The 20,629-nt window shown below is 38.9% G+C and overlaps 1 protein-coding gene across 1 annotated transcript in view; it reads left to right on the top strand.

The window, feature by feature from the left end:
* LOC108677706 (NPC intracellular cholesterol transporter 1) overlaps nucleotides 1–20,629 on the top strand; it is a 59,482-nt gene that overhangs the window by 25,424 nt on the left and 13,429 nt on the right. The window contains exons 2-13 of the mRNA XM_018165972.2: nucleotides 10,468–10,621; nucleotides 11,331–11,537; nucleotides 12,006–12,116; nucleotides 13,043–13,233; nucleotides 14,072–14,273; nucleotides 15,530–15,655; nucleotides 16,754–16,870; nucleotides 17,487–17,704; nucleotides 18,554–18,643; nucleotides 19,164–19,339; nucleotides 19,867–20,067; nucleotides 20,348–20,537. Coding sequence (XP_018021461.1) covers nucleotides 10,468–10,621; nucleotides 11,331–11,537; nucleotides 12,006–12,116; nucleotides 13,043–13,233; nucleotides 14,072–14,273; nucleotides 15,530–15,655; nucleotides 16,754–16,870; nucleotides 17,487–17,704; nucleotides 18,554–18,643; nucleotides 19,164–19,339; nucleotides 19,867–20,067; nucleotides 20,348–20,537 — 1,983 coding nt within the window. The remainder of the gene's footprint in view (nucleotides 1–10,467; nucleotides 10,622–11,330; nucleotides 11,538–12,005; nucleotides 12,117–13,042; nucleotides 13,234–14,071; nucleotides 14,274–15,529; nucleotides 15,656–16,753; nucleotides 16,871–17,486; nucleotides 17,705–18,553; nucleotides 18,644–19,163; nucleotides 19,340–19,866; nucleotides 20,068–20,347; nucleotides 20,538–20,629) is intronic.

Below are 20,629 nucleotides of genomic sequence, written 5' to 3'. Positions count from 1 at the left end.
CTGATGGTGCTGTAATCATTTCGTGATTATCGTGCTGTGATCGTCATTATTTGGACAAGGAGACAATTTCGGGATGAATTGGGAGTTTGCCATCTTGTTTCTTAGTACCGGTATTGAATAACAAACGTGAACATTTTTCTTGTGCAATTTATGTTTTTAAGTTGTAATTATGAATATTTAAGAGGCTGCCAACATTGGAATATTTAAATATGCTTGGCGTGACGCAGCATCTGTCCTTATCTGTGACAGGGCGACTTCCGCCGCCGGGCAGATAGCGCGCAGAGTTTCGTCGGTGGTTCATTGCTTTCCGTTAGCCTGTCGGGTCCTATGAATTCTCGTACATGTTGTTTGCGTCTTGTATTGCTAGGGCCACATCCTATTTTTTGACTAGATTCCTCCATTTAATCGTGGCTACAGATAAATATCAACTTGATTCGTTCAGAGAGCACATTCGGCTGTCGAAAATTTCGATATCGGACACCAATTAGGATAAATTGGCGAATAATACAATTTTCTTGTAATGGCCATCTTTGTCAACCAAATTCTCTTAAGTTTTAATTAAAGTGTTGAGTGATTTCCGAGGAAATACGGGGGCCGGACAAAATAAAGGAAACACCTGACAAGTTGATATCGTAATTTTTGAACATGTTATAAACAACAAAAACGTGTCATCGTTTTATGTTTTAATGCTTATTGTTGCTGCTAATTGACATTTTATCCTTGCACAGATATTTTGCGCGATTTTTTGTATCTATTTTTGTATTTTGGTTTGTTTGCCTATAAATGGCAAACCTGTCTGACTTCCAAAGAGGCAAAATTTTTGGTGCCCGTATGGCAGGTGCTAGTGTGAAAGAAACTTCCCGGCCTAAGGCTTAATGTTTCTAGAGGAACTGTTTCAAAAGTAATGACTGCTTTTGAAAGAGAAGGAAAAACGTACTCAGCCTAGCACAGGTCTGGTCGAAAGTTGAAGTTGTCTGAGAGAAACCGTCAGTACCTAAATCGAATTGTGGGGGACAATCGGTAGACCACGGCTGTTAAAATTACTGCAGACCTCAGTGGACACATACAGAACCTAGTTTCCATAAAGACTGTTCGCCGCGAGAGCTGTACAGATCGGGATTCTATGGAAGAGCTATCATTAGAAAGCCTCTAGTTTCAAATGTAAATGCTTCAAAGCGTTAAGAATGGTGTAAGAACCTCCAGAATTGGTCCCTTCAAAAGTGGAAAAATGTGATGCGGACAATGAATTCTCTTCATTGAAGCATCAACAGCTATGACTATTCGTGAATTTTAGAGGGCCAATTTAAGTTCATCCAATGGTTCAAGCACAGTTTCCGGAGGGGAACGCCATCTTTCAACATGATAATGCCCCGATCCATACAGCTGGAATTGTTTAAAAAAATTGCACCAGGAACATTCAAATGAAATTGAGCATCTCATTTGGCCACTACAATCACCTGACCTGAATGTTATCGAGCATTTATGATAGATTTTGGAAATGCAAGTCAAAGTCGATTTCCGCCACCATCGTCTTAAAAAGATCTGGAGGGAGTTTAACTGAAGAATGGGTTAATATTCCTTTAGAAATGATTCACAATTTGAATGAATCAAAACCATAAAAATTTCAGGCTTTAATTGCTGCAAAAGGTGGACCTACACCATACTATATTTGTGGATTTTTCCCTTATTTTGTCTAACCCCTATTTTCCCTTATTTTGTTTTTCCCTTATTTTGTTTTTCCCTTATTTTGTCTAACCCCTATACATCAATTACGTTTATGGATTACTGCAATTTTTAAGCAACTCGGTGACCTATAATGGTCAATACAGTCGATGTTTGTAATGCAGTCGTTGTGATGATTGTGTGAGAAAAGCACAAAATTTATTCAAAACTTTTTCTCCGCTTTGAAGATTGTATATTTAATACAGTATTTATCTTCGATAGAGTATGAAGTTGTTGGCAAATATACACTCGGATCAAAGAGCCAGGATTTCTCAAAATAGTGATGCGTATTTAACCTAATATGAGTCATATCCATCTATTCTGACCCTGCAAAATGGTGTATCAATGCTACGTGCTGAGAGTGTGTCACCGTTATAGGTCAACATGAACTATTCATTTTTCTGGGTGTACTAATGAAATCGCTGCCGCCAGCCTCTCATGCCATGCATGTTCCAGGGCACGTGTACGTGTACGTGCGATGTCGAGGTCAAATTTTGTCTCGTAATTAATCTGTGTCACCGAGTATTCATTATTAATATTTATTACAGAGTATTTAGAAAACTGCTCTGTAAATTATTTATTAGAGAGTATTTAGAGAACTGCTCTGTAAATTATTTATTACAGATTATATAGAAAACTGCTCTGTAAGTTATTTATTACAGAGTATTTAGAAAACTGCTCTGTAAATTATTTATTACAGAGTATTTAGAAAACTGCTCTGTAAATTATTTATTACAGAGTAGGTACTTACAAAACTAATCTGTAAATTATTTATTACAGATTTTATAGAAAACTGTTCTGTAAGTTATTTACATAGTATTTAGGAAACTGCTCTGTAAATTATTTATTACAGAGTATTTAGAAAAGTGCTCTGTAAATTATTTATTACAGATTATTTAGAAAACAGCTCTGTAAGTTATTTATTACATAGTATTTAGAAAAGTGCTCTGTAAATAATTTATTACGGAGTAGTTAGAAAACTGCTCTGTAAATTATTTATTACAGAGTTTTTAGAAAACTACTCTATTGAGATCTGATCCCGCCATGATTTTCTTCTCAATATACCGTGAATTCCGGCAACTTTTGTTTTAACTTGATAGTTAAAAGTAACGTTACTTTACTTTATTTATACTTGAAGAATTTGCTTTTATTAAAACTCACTGCCTAGACCAGAAGTGAGTTTTCCTGCGGCCTGCCGACCTGATCGAAATCTTTACAAATGCTCTGACGTCAGAACGACTCGGATTGCATGTGTGCAGCAGCTGTTGTAGGTGCTGGTGCAGCTGTTGTAGGTGCAGCTAGGGCAGGTGCAGCTAGTGCAGGTGCAGCTAGTGCAGGTGCAGCTAGTGCAGGTACAGCTGTTGTAGGTGTAGGTACAGCTAGTGCAAGTGCAGATAGAGGTACAGATAGTGCAGTTACAGCTAGTGCAGGTGCAGCTGTTGCAGGTGCAGGTACAGCTAGTGCAGGTGCAGCTGTTGCAGGTGCAGGTACAGCTAGTGCAGGTGCAGCTGTATAAGCCGCTGTCATGTTCACCTGTCCTGCGTTTGATCAAGTGTGTGGGAGTGTAACTATCGCCTCCTGTATTAATGTCCCTAATTCTTATTCTCCTCCCCTAACACCCACTCCTGTACTCCCAATCCCACGCACATTTCCCGTTAATGGCCGTTATCTGTTATCATTTTCAAGAGTTTACTTGTGAACACGTACAGTCGTCGTTTGCAAGCGGTCGAATAGGAAGAGCGTTATCGCCGTCATTTATTTCTTTTCCACGTAAATCTTTTGCTGTGAATGAATTTTGTTTTCTGTATATTTGCTTTGAGATTAAATCTTGCAAATGTCGTGTAAATCAAGTCCTACTGATTGCTCGACCATCGCTTTCTACTTCCATTAAGACGATGAGATATTTTCTGAAGATGGACGAGGCAACAATGAAGGATTGCTATACTTGACCTATATATTTTCATTATACTTAACCTATATATTTCTACCATACTAAACCTCATGTTTAAAATTATTTTTTTTAGTTAACTTACAGGTTTATCTTGTATACCTCAGCAAGCCGTTATCATCAAAAGCGGAATAAGACGTTATCGAAGCTGAATATCTTGTTATCTTATCATCTGTTGTTATCAGAAAACTATCTAATAATGTCCGACTTCCACGCAGGTATTTGTACATGTCAGCTATTAATTTCATCATCACGTTGATGTTGCTTCCGATGTTAGATGATGATATTGATTGAATTTACTTCAGATATATCAGTGCGTCATTTGGAATGTCCTGCAGGGACTAGTAATAAGTAGCCATGTTTTGTTATCTTAAAGATCACAGATCATACATTTGTTGTATTGTAATGATATTTATTAAGCATAATCACGGTTATTAGGTACGTCTGTAACGCAGAAATTAAGTAAAAATAAGAAGGAGGAAAATGAAAAAGACAATCGAAAAAAATATAACTCAGTACTCACTGCAGTGAGTGACAGAGAGCGCATTTTCTCGTTGGCGAAATCGTGAAGTCACGGACGGACGGACAGACGGACGGAGATTGCGAGCACAATAGTGCATTTTTTCCATAAATGAGAAAATGCGCTAAAAATGGAACATTAAATGAAATTCAACACGCTAGTAACAAGTGCTTGTAATTTGCTACATGGACTTTTTTGTATACAGCGCCCGCCGTAAGTCATGCACAGCAACATTACGGCGCTGTAAACTGTAGCATGTATGTACACAAGCGATCCATCGCAGCGTAAACAACATCGTAGCCGAGGGCGATCCGTTGGTTCGCTGCTTCAAGCGCTGGCTGTGCACCAGTTTAGTACGCACTGTTAGTTAATTACATTTATTTTTATATTATGTGAAGATATTTTACGATTTTCTGTACGCTTATCTCTGCAACACCGGACACAATGTAAGCCTATGTCACACCGACAAATAGGCTTACATTAATTGTGGCGCACATTTTCTGATGTCACATCCCCGCTAAATGCTCAGTTAACACTTGAGTCGCAAGTTCAATGACGGTTTTTATCAGCGATATGAAGACTGTACGACCTAGTGAACACTACTTTGGCTTGACCTACTTTGTTCCATGCGTTGATAAATCATTTGTGATTCGCAATTGATTAAGGTAACTTATTAATCAAATCTCTTTATGTCAATTATTCCCTATTAAAAGAAAGAGAAAAATAATTAGTACTCACGTACTTTCTTGAACTGAATCGGTACTTGCATCCATGAGAACCACAGCTGAACTACATCAATATATATGTCACTGTGCATACTCTTTGAGATTTTGTTCAAATATTTATTAACTTGTGCCCTTGTGTGAGTCATCCTGACCCAGTTTGGCTCAGGATTTCAGTGGCAAGTTTAGAAATTGTGTCACTATTTGGACAATGCGGCCCATTCGTGTTCTTGAATGAACAATTATATAACAGTGGGAGTTATATAACATGAATATATTGCTGCGTCATCTCGTATCATCTATGAGAATGAGACCTCACGTGGCATTGTTTTCTCGCTCTGAGATCTAGGCGCTATAAGGACATCAGCTGGAGGTTATGGTTGATGTGTTGCGATATGTTATCATTATAACGTGTACAGTTGTACNGTGTCTTACGTGTACAGTTGTGTGAGATAATAGTGTGTCTTACGTGTACAGTTCTGCAAGGTAATGGGCCGCATGACGTTCGTATTGTGCTGTATAATCTTTTTAAATAATAGTTCTGCCTTATCATCGGCAAGTATTTATCAACAATTGATTGCTGCGCTCGACCTTCACGAATAATAATCCTGTTTATTGTGTTTTTGTATTCTACTTTTTTGTGATTATTTGCTTCTAATTAATGATGAGCTGCGAGTTATAAATAAACTCATTATTAAATTAACGTATCATGATTAATGAGGAACATTTCTGAAATATTTATCATATAACATCATTATTTGCCCCCTATGTTATTGTAATCATTTTGACCAGCGCCAGAGATGTCAAATTACGATTTTGATTTAGTTTGATTTGATAGATTTTGTGATAGTATAAATATTGTCTGATAGATTGTTGCAATTCATGGACTTTGCGACATTTGATTTCAGTTATAAACCGACAACTTCACCTTCCTGCAAACGTCTCACGTACAATGCTTAATTGATATAATTAATCACGTATCTAATATAACGGAGGCTTAACAGATATAATTGATGTTTAACTAATAAAATTGATGCTTAACTTATATTTGATATTTGATGATTAACTGCTAATTGATAATTGCTGCTTAACTCATAATTGATGCTTAACTGATTATCCAAGCTGCCTCACGTATCCAAGCTGCCTCACGTATCCAAGCTGCCTCACGTATCCAAGCTGTCTCACGTATCCAAGCTGTCTCACGTATCCAAGCTGCCTCACGTATCCAAGCTGCCTCACGTATCCAAGCGGCCGCTTGTATCCAAGCTGCCTCACGTATTCAAGCTGCCTCACGTATCCAAACTGCATCACGTGTCCAAGCTGTCTCACGTATCCAAGTGCGGGTTAATGCACGCGAAGGATCAAGCCTCCGCTACCCTGGACCAAGCTATTGTATGCAAATATGTATTGTTTCAGATCATATGTGCGCTGTTTCACTGATATGCTTCCGTAGAAATAGCATAGGATCGTTTGTGTGCTATACCCTGCGTATTTATGACCATTTATATTTAATGTAATCAGCTTCTGTCGAGGTTTTCCCGTTGTCAAGGAAGCCGTGCTAGAGTTCAAGCAACTGCGTACGGTTCAGATTTTTGCGTTGCTTACTATACGTAAAATCTTGTGGAGAAATTATATAATGAAAATCCATTAAATCCGCTGTAAATCCATTGTTAATCCGCTCAACCGCTGATAGCAATGGTGAATGGTTAACCTAACAATAATAAAATTTACTACCTAATGAGAATTTTTTGGTTCAGCTAACGCAGTTGTGTACGTTCTTATCGCGTCATGAAAACGCACATATCGACCAATGGTCCGCCTTATAGGACCTCGTGTAGAGTTAGATTGCAATAGAATATGACATATAACATAAGCGCTGCATTCCTTTCATCAATCTTTTCATCTTTTCATTCTTTTTCAATCTTTTCTTTCATCAATCTTTCATCAATCTTTAATAGTCTCGTATGTTGGTGATACAAATTGAAACCCTGCACATTAATAAGTATTAATTTTTTGTACCTATTGTTTACCTTCGCCGCTAGTGCATGGTGGCTATGTATGACGAGAGAATTAGCTCCAGAGTTTTGTGTCGAAAGTACACGAGACATTCTCATGTGTAGAAGATAATAAAAAAATCCAGGAAGCATTCTCCTGTGTAAAGAAAGTCTTTACGTAAGTGTTGTTTCGATTGCTTGTTTGTATTAACAAGCATCCTTTCAGTCAAGCATCCTTTCAGTCAAGCATCCTCTCAGTCAAGCATCCTCTCAGTCAAGCATCCTCTCAGTCAAGCATCCTCTCAGTCAAGCATCCTTTCAGTCAAGCATCCTTTCAGTCAAGCATCCTGTCAGTCAAGCATCCTTTCAGTCAAGCATCCTTTCAGTCAAGCATCCTTTCAGTCAAGCATCCTTTCAGTCAAGCATCCTTTCAGTCAAGCATCCTTTCAGTCAGTCATCCTTGCCATAAAATTTGTACAAATAGCGGTGCACTTCTTGACTACGTTCGCTTTGTGCTCGCGCTGTGGGTTAGAAGTGTGTCACTTTTTGGACAATATGACGCACTGGATTTTTTAGTGCGTCCAGCTCACGTACGTAGGCAAAATCTGGTGCATCAAGGTATTCCGTGGGAGGCAGCACCTGCACCTGCTCTGCTTCGTACACACAGAGAAATGAGTGCGACTTTGTCCTAATAGTGATGCACTTTTTGCCCTTGAGTGGGTCATCTTGACCCAGTTTGATGTTCTGAGCTACCGTACTCAGTTTGATGTTCTGAAAATTGTGTTCTGTGCTACGTGCAGAAGTGTTTTTATGTTATCAGTGCTTTCTCTATTTGGTACAATATTACTCATTCATTTGTTTGATTGTGTCTTCATTCTGGCTTATTTCACTGAATTGCTGCAGAGGTTGCAATCTTTGCTTACTAATATAACCGCGCTTGTAGTCATTCTAAGCCCTAATTCGAACCAAAGTTAACGCTTATTTGTCTCCTTTGAATACTCAATTACTGATGTCGGATCTTCTTAAATCACATCTTCCACGTTTGTTTTACAATGGAACCTTCCCTTTTAGGTTCGTAATGTTTCAATCCGTGGCATATAATTATGCCTACGAGCTGCCTAAACCAGATTAGGTAATTCATGGTTAAATTTTCATTATATTAACTGTTGCTCAAAACTGTACCTACACTGATATAAATATTCACTGTAACTGTTGCTCGAAACTGTACGCCGATATAAATATTCACTATAACTGTTGCTCGAAGTCTTAGAATCTTAAAATTGTTTCATTTCACGTTAGTCTTGTGCGTGTTAGGACGCTGTTATAAAATTGCTGCGTCATCTCCGCCGCTCTAAATAAGTCGCTTCTCTGTATTTCTGTAGCTGTAGTACAATCGTCGCGTGACGACAGCACCAAGGATTACAGTTGTTCACAAAGTGCTTCGTGCCATTGTTCTATAGCTTATGACGATGTGAGGTGTATTGTGCCTCTCGTCATTGTATACTTTGAGGGAGAGGTCAGGCATGTTAATGTCTTGTGTGTAACATATATACTGTCGCGGCTGCCGAGTCAGCACTTCTTGAACCAAACTAATTTTTATATGCTCTAGCTGCAGGGCTAACTGCATGTGTATACATGTGTCGTAAATGTCGTGGATAGAATCTGTCCTATCACGTGCCTATACATAGACTATATTTCTATAGCTATCGTGGTGCTATGGAAGCGAGTTGTCATTGCTGTATTGTTTGTTTGTTTGTTATCCACGGCTGCTGTTTGCTGTGACCTTTGCTTGAATACTTTGCTTCAAAATAGGCTTTAAAGAAAGTTTACAAAAGCTGAATTAGCCATTGAAACGTCGATATTGTTAAATATAATTTCTTTGCAGTCATGGCTTGTCCATTTCATATCGGTTGATGTTGTTTCCATATAGACAATTTTGCACGGTTGGTAGTAAAGATATTGATGAAACAAAGCGCTCTGATTATTTATCTATCTTGAATTATTATACACAAGTGGCTGTTGCTTCTGGGATCTGGGAATACTGTATATTAATGTTTTCAATACAACATAATACTCTACTTAGCAGAAGTCGGGATTTCCTCCAGCGGTTTCTCTTTCATCCATAATTCGAGATAAACGAATTAGATATTTGTTTCGTGGGTTTATTGCTGCTGTAAAGGCTTTATCCTCTTGTGCCTGATTATCTAAAAAATTCTGACGTAATTTATTACTATATTGCTGGCATTAAAGCGATAAGCTATTCGCTTTCAACTTTAATTGCGTTCGATATGAAAGATTAGCTTCAAGTCAAACAGTTGCTTGCAGCATTATTCATATTCAAAATAGCTCTGCTTAAGTCATGGCTTTTTATAAGAATAACTCGGCGTTTCAATACCAAAACACCATCTTTGCTGATGACCGTTTAAAATCTTGTCGGCTTGCATATAGCTACAATTTAACCTAAATGCACGGTACAATTATAACGTTGTAAAATAATGTTTAATGCAAAAAAATTAAACCAGACACTCGGGAAGGTCTTATCGCGTTTGATCCTTTCAATTGCACTTGCCAAAAATTTGTTGTATGCAATCTCGTATCCCTGTAATTGCGTATTGTTCTCGGTGTATGTATATCGATGTGGTGCTTGACAATCACGTTTCATTATCCCTTGTGTGTTATGATTGTTAATAAATGGTGATTAATTGGTCTCATTTGCTGGCACATGTCGGTGATGCTGTGCCATCCCCTTCTATTCGCGGTGTTATGTCATTTTCATAATTATTATATGAATTAAATTTAGTATAGCTCAGTCGGACTATGATAGTACCGACACGAAATGAAATTCATTTTTTATTTTATACATTAACCACTTTTGCACATGTGGTGTGTGTAAACTTAACCCCTGACAAAGGCAACTGTAATATGTCGGCTAGTTTTAATGTTTTGATTTTTATTCATAAATGAAAACTAGAAATTTATCTTTTAATCCAACCCTCATTTCCTGCTGATTTAGCGATGCCCAATGATCCAAGCACCGAGAATAAAATTGAACGACGACGGCAGATATACCGTGGACGCGGGGTTTTTACGGCGCCGAGCTATAAACATTCCAATCTTACAAAATCTTTTATGTGTTTGTCTGAGTTTGTTTGTGAGTTTACTTGAAGCCTGGTGTCTCAATATATAGGGGCTGTTGGGTCCCGGATATTACCTGGACCTGAAAATTCATTCTTAGTGAATAGTACGGCATTGAAATCTGGAATGTCTGAAGCTGAGACCTCTGTGTCCACCACTGTCTTGTACAGCTAGTGCAGTAATCAAGGACGGTGTGTACTATATAACATTATAGTTGATGTTGAATGTATCTTTGAATCTAAGGATTATATACCTAAATAATGGTAATAAATAATAATATAAATAATGTTAATGTCAACAGGTGGGGGGTGCATATGGTACGGCGAATGAACTTGCACAAGTCGTTGGGAATCATGTAACAAAATAATGGTGTTGTAATGTGTATATAAATCAATGTATATCATTAATGTTTTTATATGTTGACAGGTGGAAGGCGGTCAGTGTATATGGCACGGCGAGTGCGGTAACCAGGGCCGCAGCAGCAACGTAAACTGCGCCTACAACGGCAGCGCGACGCTGCTGCCTGCCGCAGCTACCGACATGCTGAGACAGGCGTGTCCGGAGCTGCTAGCTGAATACGGTGCGTATACTTTATTGTGTGTGTCTTTACATCAGGATAATGTACTATCTACATGAGAATGACGTGCTAATTAGACGAGGAAAACGTACTTATTAAATGAGATTACAATTCTTATTATATTAAGTGGCCGCATAGAAATGATAGATAGCTCAGACAGGCGTGCCCGGAGCTGCTCGCTGAATACGGTGCGTATGTTTATAATAAATGACTTGATTGCATGTGTGTTTACATCAGGATAATGTACTATCTACATGAGAATGGTGTATTAATTAAACGAGAAAAACCTACCTACTTATTAATTTATTAAATGAGATTACAGTTCTAATTATATTAAGTGGCGGCAGAGAAGTGCTACGCTAATGCAGGATACGGTGCGTAGAGACTTTATTGCGTGTGTGTTTACATGAGGATAATGTGGTATTTACATGAGAATGACGTGCTAATTAGACGAGAAAAACGTACTTATTAAATGAGATTACAGTTCTAATTAAATTAAGGGCGGCAGAGAAGTGCTACGCTAATGACGCCATTATGACCGCAGGCTCCGGTCCTCCGGAGACGTGGAGTGACGCCTATAGCAGGTTGCTCAAGAAAGTGTATCACTATTTGTAGAATTTAACACATTTTCTTATTGTCACATTAATTATGGTGTGTCAATATTTGTACAATATAACAGATTTTCTTATTATCACATTAATTATGGCCGCAGGCTCCGGTCCAGTGGAGACGTGCTGCGACGCTGAACAAGTCCTAGGACTGTCCAACTCCTTGAACCTTATGAAGATGTTACTGGCGCGCTGCCCTGCGTGCATGCGTAACATACGCATCCCTTTCTGCTACATGACGTGCTCTCCCACACATTCCTCATTCCTCAAGCCCACGCAGTACTCCCCTGCTAACTTCAAACATAAGCCTGGTGAGGTATTATAGAAATACATTTTTTTTAATCTTCGTCGACGATGTGAAAATGCATTTTTTTCATATTCGTCGACGAATAAATTTTATTTCTACAATCTCTGGGACTTTTGGTCGCTATTAGTATGAGATTTGAAAAGAGTTGAAAGCAGGAGAAGATTATGTGAGTATATGGGAATAAATCGAGACTGTATAAGTATATATCGAGAAGTAGTTGATAACGCATTGCCGTTTATTTTGATGGAACATAGCAAAGATTCCAATTAGATTTTCCTTTGGTTCTGAATTAGTTTTTGCACTGTTGTAACATCATCCGTCCAAAAAGCCCAACTGCAACAGAACCCTAGCTTATCTGAAAGATTTGTTCCTAATTTCGGTATGTAAAGTTTCTTGTATAAGAACAGTTTCGCTTAATTAAATGGAACTCAAGAAGCAAATGCAGAAGTTACAATAAAGATTCATTGTACAGACACGCAGATGGTGACAGCCATCGACTTCTACATCTCACGGGGCTTCGTGGAGGAGATCTACAGCTCCTGTAAAGATGTCGTCAACCCGTCTACCAATGGCCGTGTTATGGGTCTGTTCTACCACTTATATTATATTACGACTATTATATTATATTGTATTTTATTGTATTATATTATATATTATGATTATTATATTATTATGATATATATATTACTTATTATATTATTATGATGTTATATATTATTATGATTATTATATATTATTAACCCTCTACTGCCGTATGTCACTCTCCGGGAACATAACTTTCAACTGAAATTATACGTAAACTATTGAGTGTAGCAACCTGAGGACGTTTGTACGCAACAGAGAACATTTTAAAGTTGTCGTACGTGGCGGCAAATTATACGTAAACTATTGAGTGTAGCAACCTGAGGACGTTTGTACGCAACAGAGAACATTTTAAAGTTGTCGTACGTGGCGGCAACCATCAGTGCAAGTCATTTTGCGCTCACTAGAACGTATCCTTTCTGGGAAGTTCATGTGTGACAATATTGCTCCGGTTACTCATGTTTACTCACATAATTCAAATGTTATACTTCAAGTCACTTATCTATCAATCGCATAATTCAAATGTTACTCTTCAAATCATTTATGTATAACTCGCATAGTTCAAATGTTACACTTCAAGTCTTTTATTTATTACTGGCATAATTCAAATGTTATACGTACTTCAAGTCATTTAGTATCCATCACTCGCATAATTCGAATGTTACTCTTCAAATCATTTATCTATTAATTGCACTACGTATATCACACTATAATCAATATGTTACACTCAGAGTTTCTTCTTTACATTGTATCACATTTGTCGTGTATACAGTCATTTGTTAATTATCATACAATATACATGTTATATCACTCATTATTTTTATGAAGGAATTATGGTCGTTATCACACCTAATACCATTATCAGAAATGTTCTGCATTATTGTTATGAAGGAATTATGGTCGTTATCACACCTAATACCTTATCAGAAATGTTCTGCGGTAAGTGGGGGGCGGCGCAGTGTTCGGGAGAACGTCTCTTTGACTACCTGGGGGACTACGAACATAACGAGCACACGCCCCTCGGCATCCGTTACGTCTACACCGACCCTGGCGACCTGTTGCCCCCGGGGGTGGAGCCCTTACAGCACCAGGCACAGCACTGCAGTGCTCAGCTCGAGGTCTGCTGCTTGGTCCCATGCATACTATATAACTATACAAAATATACTAGATATTTTGTTTGATTGACCATAACCACCATCATCACCATAACCATCATAGCCATTATCACTATAAACATCATCATCATCCAAACCGATATGTGAATATCAATATGAAAGTACAGTGGGGGGAAATAAATATTCGTACACTTGAAAAATCGTATTTTAATGTATGTAAGTACACAAACTTAACAGGTGAAGAATGGTATAAAATACCAGTCAGCATCTGCAAATCATTGGTCGAGACGTATAGAAATAGACTGGTGTCTGTTGAGCTGAATAAAGGGTATTCAACCAAGTTTTAAATTAAAATAATGCGGATTTATTGTTTTGTACGAATACTTTTTTCACCCCGAAAAGGGAACATGTTGTATTGTTTTTTGTTGCATTGAGATTTAATTTCTTTTGATAGTATTTTTGAATACTATGCGTCTCTATACATAATTTAAATCACTTTTCCTGTTAAGTTTGTGTACTTACATACATTAAAATACGATTTTTCAAGTGTACGAATATTTATTTCCCCCCACTGTATATATCAATATGTCATCTTGCAAACCAATAACGATGATGATACACGTGCAGTCTAGCCTGGCGTGGCAGGATATATGGCTGCAGGATTGCATCATAACAATGACCATCCTAACGATGATGCTACCCGTGCAGTCCAGCCTGGCGTGCCACCATTATCATCATCACCATAACCAACATCATCATTACCATCATCACCATAACCACCATAATCATAACCATCACCACCATCACAATGATTATCCTAACCATCACCATTTGCGTGCAGTCGAGCCTGGCGTGCACATGTGCGGACTGCGAGCGGTCATGTCCCGTGATACCGGAGCGGTGGGAGGACGGCAGCGGCACCCCGTGGCTCATGTTTGGCTACGACGGCCTGGCCGTGGCCATGTGTCTTACTGCCATCCTCTGCAGCGCTGTCTTCCTTGTACTCTTTGCTTACTGCCATAAGAGGAACAAGAAATATAAAGGTGATCACTCTTTACTACCTCGCGCTGATATTACCTCTTATTACATGTTAGTCATGTTACTTGTTATTACCTCTTGGTAATATCGTCGGGAACAAGGTGATTATTGCATTCGTTTGCTATAATGTGGAGAAAAAGAGGTTTTTAAGTATAAATATTATAATGAACTAAATTATTACAGAATATATCCTTAGTTTCCACTTATAATATTCTGAAATTTTATTCTGAACAACTGTCCAGTGTTGTTACAATAAAGAGACGTGAATTGCAAGACGAGCATCATTGAGTCTACTCTATTTCCCAAAACTGAAGCAAATATATTTTCTTTAGTATTCTCAATCGTCATATGTCAATATTCTATAACCGATTTGTATTTCAATTCGACACATCATTTGACTTGTTCATTTTGTGTGCCATTATACGATTTCTATTTCAGAATTTGCATATTATTTGTTGAAGCTCATTTTATGTGCGTGAGTTTACCTGTATTTTTCTCGCCGGCCCCTCAGTGGGGACTTCTGACTTGTGTGCTCGTAAAAATTTCGCGTTCCTAAAGGCATTGTTCCAGAGCCCTCCACCGCTGACAGCAGGCTCAATTGTATGGTTGAATTATTATGTAGGCAGGGTAGCTAAGGGGTTAAGTTATTATGTAGGTAGGATTCCTCCTTATATTAGGTTATTATGTAGGTAGGATTCCTCCTTACATTAAGTTATTATGTAGGTAGGATATCGGTACCTTACATTTCCATTCTCTGTCTCTCTCGTGCGGGTGGCCGACGTCCCGTATAAGCGACCTCTTGTTCGAGTGTCTTAGTTTCTGTTGCTTTTCACCTGTCCCTCCTTGTCACCTGTTTGTCACCTGTCCCTCTTGTTACTTGTCCCTCCTTGTCACCTGTCCCTCCTTGTCACCTGTCCCTCCTTGTCACCTGTCCCTCCTTGTCACTTGTCCCTCCTTGTCACCTGTCCCTCCTTGTCACCTGTCCCTCCTTGTCACCTGTCTCTTCTTGTCACCTGTCCCTCCTTGTCACCTGTCTCTTCTTGTCACCTGTCTCTTCTTGTCACCTGTCCATCCTTTCTGTGGGCGATTAACAATTTTCAATTTGAAAAACTTTCGACAGTTGCGACCGTTCACTTCGCTGGTGCTATTCATCTTGACTACGAGATATCTAAATAACTGTAACTCTAGTATTCTTTTTTTCTTACTTAACTAACCAAACAGTAAGCATGTGAGCATTAAACTAAGTAACTTTCCTTGTCAGCGGTGATGGTGGAGCGCAGTCTACGTAACCACGAAGAGTTCCGGTCCGCGGTCGCGTCTCGCCTCGCGCAGATGAACCACAACAAGCCCCAGTTCTCCGGAGAGGATGAGAACGCGCTGCTCAATGGTTCTTTGGCCTTCTTTTTTGTTAAATGATTGGCTTCCCATTATAATTCTTCATCTTGTGCATTATTCTTTAGTTATCAATTACGTCTACCTTCATCTTTATTCATGTTCTCCAAATTCTCTCTGTTTTTGTATTCATTTCTTTATTCATTTCCATCTTCACCATTTTCGTTATTTCCTCAAATGAATAAGTTCTCATTAAATTTTATTATTTTCCAAAATTTGCCACGTTTCAAGTTTACACTTATATTTTATCTATCTGAACATTCAGTTTTCATTTATGATTTTTGATTGAATGGAAATATCAATAATGTCTGTGAAGGCGTCCACTCGAGCGGGTAAGAGAACGTGTGTCGAGTGCAGTGCCTGGAGCCTACTTTAAATAATAATTATATCATAAAAAGTAATGTAGTAATCCCATTTATTGTATGAAGCGTCAAGAAACATTGAAGTTTATCGCCCCACATGAAATTCGTAACAAAATTATTGTTTTCACTTTCTCTAGAATGCGTAGTGTGTAATGCTGTACTACAAATACTAGTATATAGTTCTAACTTTTATTTGTATAGTGGTGTATAGTATTTCTTTTTCTTCTATAGCTGTGTCTAATACAGTCAACCTACTTGTATAATTGCGTTAACTAAGAGTAATGTGTAATGAGTAAATTATTGATTAATCTAATTAAGAGTAATGTTGAGAAGTCAACTGAATGATCTAGATATATTCTAAAAACGGCTGAAATGAATACCGAATTATAAACTAACTATAATAAGGGCTATAAGTCAACTCGCTGGCCTATAATGATAATTACGATGGATGGCTGATGGGTAATTAATGTAACTAACAATAATGATAATAAGTAAACTGAACGATCTGTAATGGTAATTAATAATATATGGACTGAATGATCTGTAATGGTAATTAATAATATATGGACCGAATGATCTGTAATGGTAATTAATTATATATGGACCGAATGATTTGTAACAATAATGATGTATGGACTGAATGATGGTAATGATAATAATGATATATGATATTAATTAATGATATATGGACTGAATGATGGTAATGATAATAATGATGTATGTTTGTTCAGGTCGTCCCGTAGAGGAGCTGCCGGAGTGCGTGACGCGCGAAGAGCTCACCCTCAGCGACCGCCTCTCCTCGTGGACGCAGAGCGCCGTTGACACGCTCTTCCAGAAGTGGGGCACGTGTGAGTGCCAGTTAGGGCACGTACGAGTGATACTGTTGGGGTATTGATACTTTGGGGGCACCTGCGAGTGATATTTGGGTATTTATACTTTAGGGGCACCTGCGAGTGATACTCTGGGGCTATTGATACTTTGGGGGCACCTGCGAGTGATACTAGTGGGGTATTGATACTTTGGGGGGACCTGCGAGTGATACTGTTGGGGTATTGATACTTTGGGGGCACCTGCGAGTGATACTCTTGGGGTATTGATACTTTTGGGGGACCTGCGAGTGATACTGTTGGGGTATTGATACTTTGTGGGCACCTGCGAGTGATACTGTTGGGGTATTGATACTTTTGGGGGACCTGCGAGTGATACTGTTGGTGTATTGATACTTTCGGGGGACCTGCGAATGATACTCTTGGTGTATTGATACTTTGGGGGGACCTGCAAGTGATACTGTTGGTGTATTGATACTTTCGGGGGACCTGCGAATGATACTCTTGGGGTATTGATACTTTGGGGGGGCCTGCGAGTGATACTCTTGGGGTATTGATACTTACAAGGGGCGACAAGAAGTTGGGTGTCAAAAAGTGTTTAAAATAATGCCAACTGACTCTGGCTCTCTGGTTTCAGTTTGCTGCAGTAACCCCTGGAAGGTGATGGTGCTGGGTGCTGCTCTGGCAGGTGCCCTCTGTGTAGGCATCATGTACCTCGACATGACCACGGACCCCGTGGAGCTCTGGGCCTCCCCCACCTCCAAGTCCCGCCTCGAGAAGGATTATTACGACACAAACTTCGAGCCTTTCTACCGCACCGCTCAGATCTTCATCAGACCTGTCGGATACGAGAGTGTGAGTCACGTATCTCCTACTAAGATATTTTGGAGGGTTACTTATTTTTTACTGAGACTTTTCCGGGTGTAGTTACGTGTCTCGTACTAACATATTTTGGAGGGTCACTTACCTCTTACTGACACATTTCAGGGTATAAGTCACGTATCAATTAATCAGAGAGTTTCGAAAGTGTGTGGCGCACATTTCTTACTCTAATACGGAAGACCCTTAGTCAGATTCAAATATTATTCTAATAAATGTAATTAGAAAAAATATGATTTTTTTCTATCATGTATTAATATTATTCTGAACGCACTCCAATGAGAAGTGCGGTGTAGGCACTAGATTGCGTAGGTTGACCTGCGTCGTAAACTGAGTGAGGTGCTGAGTGACGTTTACACTTAAGACCATCCTTGAGGACGAATCTAATGCCCCCGCATCAAGGATATTCAACTCCTTGTATGTTTCAACAGAGCATTCTAAGCTGGAGAGAATTTATTGCTTTACTCACATAGGTTTTTAATTTGGATTTGTTTACGATATAACGAGGATCGTAAGTTATAAAAACTAGAACTGCTTCTTGATTAACCTTTTATAATTAAGAACATAGGATTAAAGCTGCAGAAGTAGTTAAAAGGCTACTATTAAACTGCCGTAAATTAAGCGAAAATAATTTTTGTTTGATTATCTGAGACACAGACTAAGTTGTTTCATATACTTTAAAAAGAAACTCACGACTGACTGTCGATGATTCTTCTGTTTTTATCAGGATTACGTGCGTTTAAACGTTGTGTTGTTGCTCACAATTGGTCTAACTGATCTCTATTTCCTAACATATCCTTCCATACATCTAATTCCTCTGTGCAGTTTGAGCACAACAACCTGACCTTTGGGCCAGTTTTCAACAAGAGCTTCCTGCGTGAGGTGCTACGTCTACAGGATCATATTCAATATAAGGTAATGATTGAGGATCCTGTTTCTACCAAACCTCTGGTGATTTACAAGTATTTTTTTACATTTTCTAGCACAATTCTTTGGTATGATATTGCGTGAGAGTTTGTGGTAGATGCAGAGGGGATTGTTAAGTTTCTTCTCCGTATTAATTCTACAATAAAGGCTTAGTTAGAGTTTGGCAATAGATTTGCTCTGAAGACTCAATAAGTTCATGTGAGTGCGCTTAATTTCAACCAATTACTTCATACGTGCCATGCTTTCAACACGATTACATTAAAAAACATTCACTGATATAGGAATCGAATGAACTCGTTGACATTCGGCTTCATTGCAACGTTAAAGAACTATAAACCCGACTGAAATATGCTGCTTGTTTGCTGGAAGGCGAAGTGGGAGAAATGGCCAATCATATTAAAGAAAATTTAATAATATTCTGCTATCGCAAGTGGATGAACTTGTCGACATTCGGCCCTTTGTAACTTTAAAAGAGCTGTAAACCTGACCGAAAGTATCGTCTCGTTAGCTGGAAGGCAAAATGGAAGGAATGGTCGAGCCATCAAAGCTGGACAACATCTGCAACAAACCACTGGCGCCTGACAACATCAACTGCAACATCCAGAGCGTCCTCAACTACTGGCAGAACGACGAGAGCAAACTCGACTCTTCCGACGTGCCCATGCACGCCCTCAAGTGCATCAAGTGAGATTTGTCTACTGTAATTCTTGTATAGGTTTTACAAATTTATGAGTTATGGATGTAGCAGGAGAAATGTGGTAGTTACTTGTACGAACACTTGCTGTGGGAGTTTTATGTGGAAAAATGTGGAAGTTTTATGAGGAGAAATGTGGGAGTTTTACGTGGAGAAATGTGGGAGTTTTACTTGCAGAAATGTGGGAGTTTTACGTGTAGAAATGTGGGAGTTTTACGTGGAGAAATGTGGGAGTTTAACGTGGAGAAATGTGGGAGTTCTACGTGGAGAAATGCGGGAGTTTTACTTGGAGAAATGTGGGAGTTTTACGTGGAGAAATGTGGGAGTTTTACGTGGAGAAATGTGGGAGTTTTACGTGGAGAAAGCGGGAGTTTTACGTGGAGAAATGTGGGAATTTGTTTTTCGATTACTTGATATCGCCTGTTGTGAAATGATGTAGTAGCAGAAATAATGTAGCGTTTCAAAAGTGTTCTGAACTCATTACAAGATTATGAACAGAATTTTTGATACCCTACAGCAATCGTTACTTCCCCGAGTGCCTCGGGACCTACGGAGGCCCAGTCCTGCCCCACGTTGCACTAGGAGGTTTCCTAGCCCCCCAGCAAGCTCTCAGTGACGACCCTGACTATTTGGCCGCTGACACCCTCGTCATCACCTTCCTTATTGACAACTTCTACAACAAAACCAAACTTCTTCCTGCCCTAGCCTGGGAGAAGAGGTTAGTTGTTAACACCTATGCGTGATCGATGCAGTAATTGTTCGATAATTTCTATCAATGTTATTCTTTGCATGAGAATCTTATGCCTAAGTTTGTCTTACCAACATACACTCTTGCAGACGTTCAGTGAACGCGATCAAGACTTTCATTTATTGTATTAAGCCAGTTGACATGTTATTAACTTATCTTCTCTTTCATGTTAGTTAGAAAAAAAGCCTTGTATAAAATTTTAAATTTCTTCTCTTTTCTATGTTCATTAAAAGTTTGCATTGTCGTGCAGCTTCAACGAGTTCTTGTTGGAGTACAACAACCCTTCCCTGGACATTGCGTTCCGCTCAGAACGTTCCATCGAAGACGAGCTGGAGCGCATGAGCAAGAGTGACGTACCGACCGTCATCGTCTCGTACGTCATCATGTTCATCTACATCGCCCTCGCTCTCGGCCGTACTGACCAGCCCAGCAGGCTACTCGTCAGTAAAATGCCTTACATGACATAACCTTGATGAGTTTAATGGCACTATTATTATAAGTTTTATGTCTTAACTATAATCAGATGAATGAC

This window comes from Hyalella azteca, unplaced genomic scaffold, assembly GCF_000764305.2.
Source record: "Hyalella azteca isolate HAZT.00-mixed unplaced genomic scaffold, Hazt_2.0.2 contig15760, whole genome shotgun sequence".
NCBI lineage: Eukaryota > Metazoa > Arthropoda > Malacostraca > Amphipoda > Hyalellidae > Hyalella > Hyalella azteca.
The sequence above is the reverse complement of the archived record's forward strand: the minus strand, read 5'-3'. Positions and strand labels throughout refer to the sequence as shown.